This window comes from Schistocerca nitens, chromosome 1 (assembly GCF_023898315.1).
Source record: "Schistocerca nitens isolate TAMUIC-IGC-003100 chromosome 1, iqSchNite1.1, whole genome shotgun sequence".
NCBI lineage: Eukaryota > Metazoa > Arthropoda > Insecta > Orthoptera > Acrididae > Schistocerca > Schistocerca nitens.
In genome coordinates this window covers 843413259-843428915 of record NC_064614.1, presented here as the reverse complement: position 1 = coordinate 843428915, position 15657 = coordinate 843413259, and the positions used below count along the sequence as shown (strand labels likewise).

The 15657-nt window shown below is 40.1% G+C and overlaps 1 protein-coding gene across 1 annotated transcript in view; it reads right to left on the bottom strand.

Annotated features, from left to right (window-relative positions):
• The window catches only part of LOC126263189 (ubiquitin carboxyl-terminal hydrolase 34), a 524696-nt gene that overhangs the window by 30058 nt on the left and 478981 nt on the right, over positions 1-15657 (bottom strand). The window contains exon 49 of the mRNA XM_049960250.1: positions 12319-12522. Coding sequence (XP_049816207.1) covers positions 12319-12522 — 204 coding nt within the window. The remainder of the gene's footprint in view (positions 1-12318; positions 12523-15657) is intronic.

Below are 15657 nucleotides of genomic sequence, written 5' to 3'. Positions count from 1 at the left end.
TTCGTTAACAGCCTGCAATGGGGCACCGTATCAAATGCTTTCCAGAAATCTAGAAATATAGAATCTGCCTTTTGCCCTTTATCTACAGTTCTCAGTATATAACTTGAGAAAAGGGCAAGCTGAGCTTCGCATGAGCGATGCATTCTAAAACCATTCTGATTCGTGTACATAAGCTTCTCAGTCTCAAGAAAATTATATTCGAACTGAGAATACGTTCAAGGTTTCTGCGGCAAACAGAAATAAGGGATATTGGTCTGTAACTTAACAGGTCTGTTCTTTACCCTTTCTTATATACTGGAGTCCCCTGCAGTTTTTTCCAGTCACTTGGGACTTTGTTATCCGTGAGAGATTCACGATAAATGCAATCTAGGTAAGGGGCCAATGCCGTAGAGTACTCTTTGTAAAATTGAACTGGAATTCCATCTGGAACTGGTGATTTATTTTCCCTCAAATCTTTCAGTTGCTTCACTACACCAGGTACACTTATTACTGTGTCGTCCATACGGGAATCTGTCCGATGGTCAAAAGATGATATGTTTGTATGATTCTCCTGTGTAAACAATTTCTTGAATGTGAAATTTAACACTTTGGCTTTTGTTTTGCTATCTTCAACTGCCACACCAGACAGGTCACCAAGGGCCTGAATGGAACATCACACCTGCTTAGCGATTTTACACAAGACCAGAATTTTCTCGGGGCTTTTGCCAGATCTTTTGCTAAGGTGTGACATTGGTAGTTGTTGTATGCTTCGCACATAGATCTTTTCACAGACTCATGAATCTCTACTAACCTTCTCTTGTCGTTTATGCGTTCCCTTTTGAACTGAGAGTGCAACAACTTCTGCTTCCTCATTATCTGCCGAATTTTGTTATTAAACCATTGTGAGTCTTTTCCAGCCTTTATCCACTTACTAGGAACCTAACTCTCCAGATCAAAATTTACAATTTGCTTAAACTTTGGCCATAATTCTTCTAAATCCATTTTACCTGAACTAAGTAACGTCAGTTCACTGTCTGAGTGAGATGTTAATAACTGCTTACACTATCCTACCTTTCTTGACTGATTTCTTAACTTTCACAATCATAGTTGCTATAATGACATCATGATCACTAATTCCCATTTCTATACTGACATTGTAGAGAAGGCCAGGTCTATTTGCAGGTACAAGGTCTAAGATATTTCCATTACGTGTGGACTGCCGAGCTAGCTGCTCAAAACAATTTCCAGAAAACATTTTCAAAAGTATTTCACATGACAGTGTCTGTAACCCCCTCAGCAAAGTATCCATATACATCTCTGTTTATATTTGGCAGGTGAGGTGGACGGCGGAACCTTCGTAACCTGTTAGATCATCCCCATGAAATCCCCAAACCACCTTCCCTACCCTCTGGCTCCTACCCTTGTAACCGCCCCCGGTGTAAAACCTGTCCCATGCACCCTCCCACCACCACCTACTCCAGTCCTGTAACCCGGAAGGCGTACACGATCAAAGGCAGAGCCACGTGTGAAAGCACCCACGTGATTTACCAACTGACCTGCCTACACTGTGACGCATTCTGTGTGGGAATGACCAGCAACAAACTGTCCATTCGCATGAATGGACACAGGCAGACAGTGTTTGTTGGTAATGAGGATCACCCTGTGGCTAAACATGCCTTGGTGCACGGCCAGCACATCTTGGCACAGTGTTACACCGTCCGGGTTATCTGGATACTTCCCACTAACACCAACCTATCCGAACTCCGGAGATGGGAACTTGCTCTTCAATATATCCTCTCTTCCCGTAACCCACCAGGCCTCAATCTCTGCTAATTTCAAGTTGCCGCCACTCATACCTCGCCTGTCATTCAACATCATCTTTGCCTCTTCACTTCCGCCTCGACTGACATCTCTGCCCAAACTATTTGTCTTTAAATATGTCTGCTTGTGTCTGTATATGTGTGTGGATGGATATGTGTGTGTGTGTGCGTGAGTGTATACCCGTCCTTTTTTCCCTCTAAGGTAAGTCTTTCCGCTCCCGGGATTGGAATGACTCCTTACCCTCTCCCTTAAAACCCAAATCCTTTCGTCTTTCCCTCTCCTTCCCTCTTTCCTGATGAAGCAACCGTTGGTTGCGAAAGCTAGAATTTTGTGTGTATGTTTGTGTGTCTATCAACCTGCCAGCGCTTTTGTTTGGTAAGTCACATCATCTTTGTGTGTGTGTGTGTGTGTGTGTGTCTACATATATAGCTGGCAGGTCGATAGACACACAAACAAACACAAACATACACACAAAATTCAAGCTTTCGCAACAAACTGTTGCCTCATCAGGAAAGAGGGAAGGAGAGGGAAAGACGAAAGGATGTGGGTTTTAAGGGAGAGGGTAAGGAGTCATTCCAATCCCGGGAGCGGAAAGACTTACCTTAGGGGGGAAAAAAGGACGGGTATACACTCGCACACACACACATATCCATCCACACATATACAGACACAAGCAGACTTTAAATATGTCTGCTTGTGTCTGTACAAGCAGACTTTAAATATGCCTGCTTGTGTCTGTATATGTGTGGATGGATATGTGTGTGTGTGCGAGTGTATACCCGTCCTTTTTTCCCCCTAAGGTAAGTCTTTCCGCTCCCGGGATTGGAATGACTCCTTACCCTCTCCCTTAAAACCCACATCCCTTCGTCTTTCCCTCTCCTTCCCTCTTTCCTGATGAGGCAACAGTTTGTTGCGAAAGCTTGAATTTTGTGTGTATGTTTGTGTTTGTTTGTGTGTCTATCGACGTGCCAGCGCTTTCGTTTGGTAAGTCATATCATCTTTGTTTTTAGATATATTTTTCCCACGTGGAATGTTTCCCTCTATTAATTTATATATATATATATATATATATGCGTGAGCTCCGATCTCTTATTTTACTATGATGATCATTTCTCCCTCTGTAGGTTGATGTCACCAGAATATTTTTACATGGAGAAGAAAGTCTGTGACTGAGATTTTATGAGAGTATCTTGTCACAATGAAAGTGTCTTTGTTTTAATGATTACCATCTCAACTCATGTATATCTGTGATCTGTAAACAATCTAAGAGAGCTGCTAAGATTGTGTCCTAAATCATTTATATAGAATAGATTAGGAACAACAGAGGACGTAAACCACTTCCTTTGGGATTGCAATACATCACTTCCATTTTACTTGATGACTTTCCATCAGTTATTACAAAATGTGACCTTTCTAACACTAGATCAAACACATAAGATTTGATTAGAAGTCACTTGTGAGGAATGGTGTCAAAAGCCTTCTGGAAATTTAGAAATGTGGAATCAGTTTGAGATCCTCTGTTGAGCAAACATTGCTGCATATGACTAAAGAGCTAATTGCATTTGACAACAACAAAATTTTATGAATCCACGTCATTATCAATAAACTGTATTCTTTGAGGTAAGTCATAAAGTGCCAACACAGTGTATGTTCCAAAATCCTACTGCTTATCAACGTCAGTGGTATTGACCTCTAATTCAGTGGATTACTTTTATTTCCTTTCTTGAGTACTGGTGTGACCTGTGCAACTCTCCAGTCTTTAGATATAGACCTTTTGCCAGGCGAGTGGTTGTAAACTATTACTAAGTATGGACCTTTATATCGGCATATTCTGAAAGAAAACTATTTGGGTTACATAAGAGATTCAAGTTGCTTCCCTACACACAAGATATCTACTTCTAATTTATTCAAGTTGGCAGCTGTTCTTTATTTAAATTCTGGAGTATTTACTTTGTCTTTTTTGGTGAAGAAATTCAGAAAACTATTTAGTAACTTCATTTTAGCAGTAATGTCATCCATAACATTACCATGACTGTTACACAGTGAAGATACTAATTATGTCTAGCTGCTTGTGTACTTATATATGACCAGAATACCTTTGGATTTTCTGTGAGATTACAAGAAAGTGTTTCGCCATATTGGAAACTATTAAAAGCATCCCATGCTGAAGTCGGCTTTAAATTTCAAACTTCCGCAAAACATTGCCAATCTTCTTTCTTCTTCTAATTTCGTGTGCTTTTCTTGTTGATTCTGCAAAAGTGTTCTGAATGTTTTGTGTACCATGGGGGATCAGTTCCATTGCTTATTAATTTATTAGTATAAATCTCTCAATCACTGTCAATATTGTTGTTTTGAATTCAAACCACATCAGGTTTACACTTACATAGTGAAATGGCTCTGAGCACTATGGGACTTAACATTTACACTTACATAGTGAATTCGGAAGGAATGGAGACTGTCTTTTACGAAGGCATCAAGGGAATTTTTATCTGCCTTTTTAAGAAGATATATTTTTTGTTTATTTTGGGTGGGTTTGGATGTTACAGTAATAAGTCTTCCTACAATGACCTTGTGGCCACTAATCCCTGTATCCATCATGAGGCTCCCTATTTGCTCAGGATTATTTGTTGCTAAGAGGTCAAGTATGTTTTCATAGCCGCCTACTTTTCAAGTGGGTTCCGAAACAATATGCTCAAAATACACATAAACAATTTAGGAGACAATCTCAGCAGCTCTCTTAGATTGTTTGCAGATTATGATTTCATTTACCTCCTGTGCCTCCAACTTAGACCTTCCACTTGGCTTTGTATTAAAGGTTTGCAATCGATTCTCCATCTACATGGATATTCTGCAAATAATACTTACATGTCTGGCAGAAAGTTCATTGAACCACCTTTACATAATTCTCTATTATTCCACTCACAAACAGTGCATGAAAAAAACGAACACCTGTATCTTCCCGTGCGAGCTCTGATTTCCCTTATTTTATTATGATGATTGTTTCTCCCTATGTAGATCAGCATCAACAAATTTTTTTTGCATTCAGAGGAGAAAGTTTGTGACTGAAATTTTGTGAGAAGATTCTGCCTTAACAAAAATGCCTTTATTTTAATGGTGTCCATCCCAAATCCTATATCATGTTCGTGACTCTCTCTCCTGTATTTTGCGGTAATACAAAATGTGCTGCTCTTCGTTGAACTTTCTTGATTTACTCCATTACAAACTTTCTCAACGTACTCCATTAATCTTAGCTGGTAAGGATCCTAGACCACACAGCTGTACTCCAAAAGAGGAGGACGAATAAGCGTAGACAGTCTCTTTAGTAGATCTGTGACGTTTTCTAAGTGTTCTGCAAATAAAATGCAGCCTTTGATTTGCCTTCTCCACAACATTTTCAATGGTTCTTTCCAATTGACATTGTCCGTACTTGTAATTCCTAGCTATTTAGTCAAATTTATGGCCTTTAGATTAGACTGATGATAGTGTAGGAGTTTAACGGATTCCTTTTAGCACTCGTGTGGATGACCTCACACTTTTCATTATTTAGAGTTAATTGCCAATTTTTGCACTATTCAAATATCTTTTCCAAATTGTTTAGCAATTTCTTTTGATCTTATGATGACTTTAGTAGTCGATAAATGACAGTGTCATCTGCAAACAGCCTAAGATGGCTGCTCAGATTGTCCCCTAAATAGTTTACGCACACAAGGAAGAGCAAAGGGCCTATAGCGCTACCTCGGGTAAAGCCAGAAATCACTTCTGTTTTACTCGATGACTTTCCATCAGTTACTACGAACTGTGACCTCTCTGTCAGGAAATCACGAACCCAGTCACATAACTGAGACGATATTCCATAAGCATGCAATTTCACTACAAGCCGTTTGTGTGGTCTAGTGTCAAAAGCCTTTTGGAAATCTATAAACATGGAATCAATTTGAAATCCCTTGTCAATAGCACTCAACACTTTGTGTGTGTAAAGAGCTAGCTGTGTTTCACAAGAATGATGTTTTCTAAGCCTGTGTTGATTGTGTGCAAACAGACCATTCTCTTCGAGGTAATTCATAATGTTCGAACACAATATATATTCCAAAATCCTACTGCATATCGATGTTAATGATATGGACCTGTAATTTAGAGGATCATTCCTACTATCTTCATTCTGTCAATGATGCTATGGATGGTGAGTTCTGCCTTCATCTTGGAAGGAATACTGGCACTCTTTACCACTTCAAATAGCTGCTAGATAGACAGACAGAAAGTCTTCTGATCGAAGTGCAACACATCATTAATAACTACATAAGTCAAAATAATTCTTGGACAAAGTGTTTACTTCTATTGCAGACATGTATTTCTGCCAACATGTTGAGGGTAGGTCGAAGTCACCCCCAACTTTAAGTGTATGAGTGGAGTATCTACTGGAGATGATATTCAAGTTTTCTTTGAAGCTTTCAGCCATTATATCATCTGTGCAGCATATCGATAAAAGGAACCAATTATTCATTTATTCTGGTTGTCAAGTATAACCTCTACCCATACTAACTCATAGGAAATACAAGGTAAACTACTTCTAACAAACAAACCACTACAAATTCTATTTAATCCATCCTTTCAAAAACTGTCACATTCTTCTCAAAAATTTCAGCTGAACTCATCTCTGGCTAAGCCAGCTTTCGGTATCTATAACAATTTGAGCTACAGTACTTTTCTATTAACTATTGGAACTCTAGTTCTTTCCAAAACAAGCTATGACAATTTATAGTTATAAAACTTATGGCTCACATCTACCCATGTCCTGTGTTTCACCTGTACCCTTTGAGACTGAGGACCCGAGACCCCCTAACCTAAAAAGTCACCCAGTCCATTCTACACAGTCCCCACTACCTGTGTAGCTATCTCCTTCGTGTAATTGAACCCTGACCTATTAAGCAGTACCCGATACATCACCACCCTCAGGGGCAAGTTAAGGAACCTGCAGCCTACAGTGTCACAAAACCGCCAGAAACCAGAGAGATTCTCTTCTGATCCAAAGCGACATACATCATTAGTAGGGAATGTAAGCCATAAACTACAGTTGGCAGCTGCCTGTGCTCTAGTTGGCATCAAGCAGGATCCATATTACATTTGGGTTGACTCCCCCTGCTATGCACACAGAGTACACAATGGACTCGTTGGCAGCCACATCTCTAAGCAGCCCCATGTCGCACATCACACTGAAGCTCCCAACTACAAGTAATCCTACCCTCTATGAATGCCTGATATTGCAGGCTGAGAGGACAGGAAAGGTGACTACTCCTGACAATAACCTGGGTTAAAGTAAAGTTTTTTCCATGTTAAGTGACAATATACTTGACCTCGGAACTGTAAAACTTATCAACCCATTGAATGGTAAAGATTTTATACATCAACATAGAACTTTTGAGCACTTTAAGAAATGAAATTCAGCAAAAAAAACCAATGCATTTTGGAAAGATCTTTAATGTGTGGCAACACGTTTACTGCATATTTTTGTATTATGAAAGTATACATACAATTTCCACCAAATACAGCATGGTAGCTTCCAAAAAGCACTAAAATCAACATTGTGCTGTACGATGTACTTTTGTTAGGCAATCATAGCTCATGTCATGTGATGTAGGCTGTCAATAGCAACATCATTGTTAAGCAGTGCCAACGCACAAATAGGTAAAGCTAATGGTTTAAATTAATGTACATACAGTATAGCTACAAGAAAAACTAATCTTGAAGCTTGTATGATTATCAGTCTTGTTTAAGTACCTGTTCACTGTTCAACACCTAAACTGTACAGTGAGTTGTTAGCTTTACCACTCACCTGTATTGTGAATTGCTACCTTTATTCCTTTCAATATTTGCTATTCACCCATGGTATCTTCTGTAATCATGAGTAGTTACAGATGTATAAGGTTTCCACAGACACAGCCCTGTAATATCTGAGCAAGATTAACACAACTGTGATGTGGCAAATGTCAAAGAGAGAGATTCCATATTAGCAAGTAGCAAAATCTGACGTTGAGCTTTCTGGCCAAAAGCCAGTTTACTGAAGCTCAGCCAGAGCATATGATTGTGGAAGACTGGTGGTATCGACCAACCCCCAGATCAGGGACTGTGGGTTTTATTTCGATAAGAATGTGACAGTTTTTGAAAGGATGGATTAAATAGAATTTGTAGTGGTTTGTTTGTTAGAAGTAGTTTACCTTGTATTTCCTATGATTTAGTATGGGTAGAGGTTATACTTGACAACCTTGACAAGCCTTGATGAGGTCCTTTGAGTGTCTTGCTATTTGGCACAGTCCAGAAGGCAAGTAGAACTTATCAGAGGGTCTGGATGAGGCAAGCATTATTCTCCTACAAGTACTGAAATCTGTGGAAGACTAAATTTATTTAATTCTGAATCAAAGAGGCTGTAAAACAGAAGATATACCATCAAAGTTTCAAGAAAAATATGAAAAACTAAATTACGACCAATACTATGACTATTGGCTAGGATAACATGAAGAATAGAAAGAAGACCTTAAGGAGTATTATATGAAGATAATTTTGGTATCAAAAAATGGAGAAGTATGAGAAAAACAATTCTAATCTTGAATTCAGTAACAGGAGGAAGGGAAAAGAGAGGATGGAAGGAAGTTTAAGCCCTATTGTTTTCAATCACAAGACACTAAAAATGGAATGCAGGTGATCTTTGTGGCTGCCATGAGCCCTATACTTGTGCACTTCCTGTGGGAGGGTCAAATTGACTGGTGCCTTTTGCGGTGGCTTGCCGTGTGATCAAATTGCTTGCAACTTTTCTCACAGGAGTACTGCTACTACATGATAAAACACACTTTCATATGACTATGCATGCTAAGGATGTGTTATGAGGCTTGAAATCTGAGATGTTTAAACACACTGCCTGGCATGACACTATTAATTTGCACTTGTTTGAATCTTTGAGAGACCATTTGTGAGGTCTGATATTAGTGGACGATGACAGGGCACCTGCCAGCTTTGCCAGCTTATGGACAGATGGATACAAACTGTTCTAAAGCTAATAACAAATGTCAAAAAATAAGGCAACAAAAACATCACGCAAGGTATGCTCAATGAAAGTTGTTACACAAATGCTTTGTTGTTTAATACCTTACCAACATATTACTATATTTCTTTTGACAATAATAATGCTGCCTAGAAAGAATGAGGACACCCTATCAACATTCCTCCAGAACATCAATAACTACTCACCCATTCACTTCATCTGGTCCTCTTCAGCTCAACAAACCACCTTCCTCGATGTTGAGCTCCACCCAAGACTAAATCTGTACCTCTATCCACACCAAATCTAGCAACTACCAACAATACAGCTGCTACCTATTCCACATCAGGAAGTCCCTCCCATACAGGGTAGCCAACAGTGGTCCTTTCATCTATGGTGATGAGCAGTCCCTCTCCAAATTTGCCAAGGGTCTCACTGAGGCCTTCACACACAAAAATTAATCCCCTCACCTTTTCCAGAAACAGATCTCCCATGCCTTGTCTCCATAGTAACCTACAATTCAACTCTGTAGCCTGTCTGGCTGCAAAAGAGCATTACCCTCACCCTTGTGACTCAATACCACCCAGGACTGAAACAACTGAACCATGTTCTCTGCTAAAATTTTGACTACCTCTCATTGTGTCCTGAAAGGAGAAATACCTTCCACACCTCTCCCATTGTGGTATTCCACTGCCCACCCAATCTAAGCAATATCCTTGTGTACCCCTAAGCCATCCAAACACCCAACCACCAACCCCTTGGCTCATATCCCAACAATATACTTAGATACAAGATCTGCTGCATACATCTTCCCACTACCTCCTTCTGCAATCCTGTCACAGATGTCTTATCCCCCATTAAAGGGAGAGCCACCAATGAAAGCACCGAGCAAGGTGGCGCAATGGTTAGCACACTGGCCTTGCATTCGGGAGCACGACGGTTCAATCCCACGGTCGACCATCCTGATTTAGGTTTTCCGTGATTTCCCTAAATCACTCCAGGCAAATGCCGGGATGGTTCCTTTGAAAGGGCATGACCAACTGCCTTTCCCATCCTTCCCTAATCCCATGAGACTGATGACCTCGCTGTTTGGTCTCTTCCCTCAAACAACCCAACCAATGAAAGCAGCCATCTGATCTACTACTTAGCTGCAATCACTGTGATGCATTCGTTGTGGACCTAACATAACAAATTGTCTGTCTGAATGGATGTCTACTGGCAAACAATGTCCAAGAAACAGTTGGACCATCAAATTGTTGAGCATGCCACCTAAGACAATGTGCTGCACTTTAATGATCATATCATAGCTTGTGCCATGTACATTCTTCCCACTAACACTGGCTTTTCTGAACTGTGCAATTGTGAACTCCCCCTGCAACTTATCCTTCATTCCCATGACCTCCCCGGACTCAACCTTTGCTAGTCTCTATCCTCTACCATCAGATCCTCTTCCTTGCTTCCACTGCAGCCCTACATACAACTACCAATGCACCTGCACAACGATGCTGCTTCCCTCATTTCCCACCTCAGCGCAGCCTTCTAACACTGCACCTAGCAGCCCACTATCCTGTTCCTGCCACTACCAAAAGCAGCATTAGCATCTTTCCCCACCTTTAAGCTGCTAGCCCTCTCCTTCCCCATCCTATGTCTCTCCTATACACCCACTAACTGTCCCAGCAATGGTTGCCACACCTCTCAGAAGCAGTCAAAGACATCAAGGTGTGTGTGTGTGTGTGTGTGTGTGTGTGTGTGTGTGTGTGTGTGTGTAAAGACACAGCCTGATAGCTAATAATATCCTGTAGTAACCACCACCACCATCACCACCAATGTGCTTGTCTGTTACTCAATGTCTCCTATGTGGTAAGAAGCAATCTATCATTTTCATTATAAAGTCATATATCTAAAAACACAGATGATGTGACTTACTGAATGAAAGTGCTGGCAGGTCGATAGACACACAAACATACACACGAAATTCTGAATTTCGTGTGTATGTTTGTGTGTCTATCGATGTGCCAGCACTTTCGTTCGGTAAGTCACATCATCTGTGTTTTTAGATATATTTTTCCCACGTGGAATGTTTCCCTCTATTATATTCATTATAAAGTCAATTACACCTCAATTCAATGGCAGTAAGCAAACTAATGTTTGTGAAAACATGCATTCCAGGACAGCAATGGTACCTAATATTCTGAATGTTCTGCTGAAATATAACATGAATGAATTCAGAGTTATCTGAAAGAAGGGTGACACGATGAGATCTAAAACTTCACTGATGTAGCAGTTTATATCCTACATTGACCTTAGTAGGTTACAGTAATGTTGACATGTTGTGCCTAATGATACTCCAAGCAACCTGCTTGACATTTTTCCACTATTTCATTCCACAATGCAAGCTGTTTGGACCAACAACTGAGGTAACCATCGCTGCAGAATTTGTTGCAGCATGATCCGTCCAGTGACGCAGTTCACATGGCCATTTCAATATGAAACATTTCTGGGCAATGGTGACCAGTGCAATGGCAAGCCTGGAAACAGTACAACCCATAACGTGTGATGTCAATGTAGTTAATTTTCGAAAGACTGCTCCTTCCAAACTCATTAACATGATGTTATGGCACACTTTCACATTGGCAAGGAATACTAGTAGCATTCGCTTTCAATTTTTCACTTCAAATGTAGGTTCCTCACCGTACAAGCTTGAAATAGCACAGCCATTTTTGGTCACAGAAAAGAAGGACTGTACTATGGTGAATTCCCTATCCCTGCACTTTGAATCAGCTTTCTGATATAATGCTGTAATGGCTTTCAAGCTTGGATTCAGTAAGATCATTCTTTCCAAGTGATGTAATTTTCAAAAATATTTGTGTGTCATTATCATCTTTCTGAAATTAGTACTATTTGAGAGTATATGTTCCAAACATGTGTCAATATTTTATGATGTAATTTCAGCTATTTATTTGTTTTATTTACACGTCAAGTTTTGTAGGACCAAATTAGGAGCAAATCTCCAAGGTCATGGAACATGTTAGTACATGAAATTACAACATAAAAGTATGTATGACTGCCTATCTATCTTCTGTCTCCATATCTTCCTCCCACTCCCACTTCAAAAGAGTAACAGTCAACAATATTACATAATTTATGAGTTATTCCGGTATTTTTATACAGCAACAATAACCACTGGGCAAATATCACAATCAATGTAAGAGGAAGGTAAGTTCACAACTTTAATGTCTTGTCAGTTTTGAAGCCAGTCAAGGATGGAGAAAGTAGTAGCTCACAGTGAATTATGGAAACAACAGTCAATGTAGAGGACTAATAGTTTATCAGTTTGACAGGACCCAATTACAGTACGGTGAATAACATGACTATGCCTAGAATGTCAACAAAATTTTCTCATTAAAACTTAACAAGATAGTATAATACATTTTAATAAGTACTGATGGACATACATAAAACATGAAATAATAAAGAAGAATTCTAACCTGTGCATGGTAAATGTCGACCCATAGCTTTGGGAAGAATGTTAAATGCAGAGGAACACCTTCAAAGCCCACCATGGCACTCAAGTTTACAAGTGCTTCTGACATGCATTCATTGTTTATAGCCAATCGACACATGACATCGATGAATTCGTGATATGGAGAATAAAAGTCATGAAGTGCATGATCATATTCCTCGTCCACTCCCTAGAACAAAAATATAACAATTTAAAACAGAATACTGTAGGTCACTAAACACTACAGCTACTTGAGAAACATAGCTTTTGTGAGATTTAGAAGTTTTAAACAATAATGTAAGCGCCTATAATTGTCAAAATTTAATTTTATGCATTTACATAGAGATGTGTCTGAACTACCACAATAAGCAAGACCACCTAATCGTAAAATGCTGCATTTGTATGCAATAGGTTAGCAAAATATAAAAGCTAAGGAGGCCAAGTTGCTGAAGAAAAGATACTGTGTAACCCACAGTTATGACCAGCAGATTTACAAGTAATATTTCACAAAATAGAAATTGATGTGTTGTTGTATGTTCTTCCCTGAAGTGCAGATATTAAGTTCTTCAATGAAGTGATTACAACACAATGGAATGAAACAGCCTGTGGCAAAGATCTGGATAATGTGATCACTGTGGTTATTGATATTTTACTACTGATGTACCAGAAATGATGCTGCCAGTAGACATGTTGCTCTAGTCAAGAGTGCATTTGTTACATTCAGCTGTGTTTTAATCACTTCACTGAAACTCCATATTTTCACTTTGATGACAAATAAGGGAAGAATACGCTGTCGAGGGGGGGGGGGGGGGGAGGGTATCAATACCGTGAAAGAGTTGAGCGACATAAACAAAAGTTGACAGGCGTGTTTCTACATCTGAAAGATGATGACCATCCACTAGTAACCATTACGAAGATGCAGATCAGGTTTGCTTGAAATACATGCTGCAATGGTTGTGAGCATTGGTTACCTTTGACACTGGACATGGTGAGATGACCACAATGGAGGGCTATCTGTTGAGAGGCCAGACAAACATGTGGTTCCTGAAGAGGGGCAGCAGCCTTTTCAGTAGTTGCAGGGGCAACAGTCTGGATGATTGACTGATCTGGCCTTGTAACATTAACCAAAACGGCCTTGCTGTGCTGGTACTGCGAACGGCTGAAAGCAAGGGGAAACTACAGCCGTGATTTTTCCCGAGGACATGCAGCTTTACTGTATGATTAAATGATGATGGCGTCCTCTTGGGTAAAATATTCTGGAGGTAAAATAGTCCCCCATTCGGATCTCCGGGCGGGGACTACTCAAGAGGACGTCGTTATCAGGAGAAAGAAAACTGGCATTCTACGGATCGGAGCGTGGAATGTCAGATCCCTTAATCGGGCAGGTAGGTTAGAAAATTTAAAAAGGGAAATGGATAGGTTAAAGTTAGATATAGTGGGAATTAGTGAAGTTCGGTGGCAGGAGGAACAAGACTTTTGGTCAGATGATTACAGGGTTATAAATACAAAATCAAATAGGGGTAATGCAGGAGTAGGTTTAATAATGAATAAAAAAATAGGAGTGCGGGTTAACTACTACAAACAGCATAGTGAACGCATTATTGTGGCCAAGTTAGACACAAAGCCCATGCCTACTACAGTAGTACAAGTTTATATGCCAACTAGCTCTGCAAATGATGAAGAAATTGATGAAATGTATGACGAGATAAAAGAAATTATTCAGGTAGTGAAGGGAGACGAAAATTTAATAGTCATGGGTGACAGGGGTAAAATACAGGGAGCGAAAGGCTATTTACAATTTGTACAGAAACCAGATGGCAGTTATAAGAGTCGAGGGACATGAAAGGGAAGCAGTGGTTGGGAAGGGAGTGAGACAGGGTTGTAGCCTGTCCCCGATGTTATTCAATCTGTATATTGAGCAAGCAGTAAAGGAAACAAAAGAAAAATTCAGAGTAGGTATTAAAATTCATGGAGAAGAAGTAAAAACTTTGAGGTTCACCGATGACATTGTAATTCTGTCAGAGACAGCAAAGGACTTGGAAGAGCAGTTGAACAGAATGCAGAGTGTCTTGAAAGGAGGATATAAGATGAACATCAACAAAAGCAAAACGAGGATAATGGAATGTAGTCAAATTAAATCGGGTGATGCTGAGGGGATTAGATTAGGAAATGAGACACTTAAAGTAGTAAAGGAGTTTTGCTATTTAGGGAGTAAAATAACTGATGAGGGTCGAAGTAGAGAGGATATAAAATGTAGACTGGCAATGGCAAGGAAATCGTTTCTGAAGAAGAGAAATTTGTTAACATCGAGTATAGATTTAAGTGTCAGGAAGTCGTTTCTGAAAGTATTTGTATGGAGTGTAGCCATGTATGGAAGTGAAACATGGACGATAACCAGTTTGGACAAGAAGAGAATAGAAGCTTTCGAAATGTGGTGCTACAGAAGAATGCTGAAGATAAGGTGGGTAGATCACGTAACTAATGAGGAGGTATTGAATAGGATTGGGGAGAAGAGAAGTTTGTGGCACAACTTGACTAGAAGAAGGGATCGGTTGGTAGGACATGTTTTGAGGCATCAAGGGATCACAAATTTAGCATTGGAGGGCAGCGTGGAGGGTAAAAATCGTAGAGGGAGACCAAGAGATGAATACACTAAGCAGATTCAGAAGGATGTAGGATGCAGTAGGTACTGGGAGATGAAGCAGCTTGCACAGGGTAGAGTAGCATGGAGAGCTGCATCAAACCAGTCTCAGGACTGAAGACCACAACAACAACAACAACAACAACAACAACATGGTGAGATGACGTTAGTCCAGAATTCCTTTAAGGCGACACAGACACCATTTTCAACACACCACTGAGTATGAACAAGGTCATGTAAAAGGGCTAAGAGAAGATGGATATTGCTTCTATGATACTGCTTAAAGACTTGGTAGGAATCTAGCCTCTGTACTTGATTGCTGACAGGTCATGAGAATGTACAGCTGCAAGAAGACCAGGCTCCAGACGACCATGTGGCACTACCAAGAGCAAAGACCATTGCATTCGGCAAATGGCTCCGACGCATTTTACTGCATCTGCTGCAGCAATCCGAGCAGCAACTGGCACCACAGTGAAACAACGAACTGTTACAAATCAGTTACTTCAAGGACAGATCCAAGCCAGTCACCCTGTAGTGTACTTTGGAAGGCAGGGGGGAGGTCTGTTGTATTTTCTGGTGAAAGCTACATATCCATCGGTGCTCATCGTGGCCATGTGTTGGTTAGGAGCAGGCCAGATGAGCACTTGCAACCATCCAGTCTGCATGCTACACATACTAGGACAA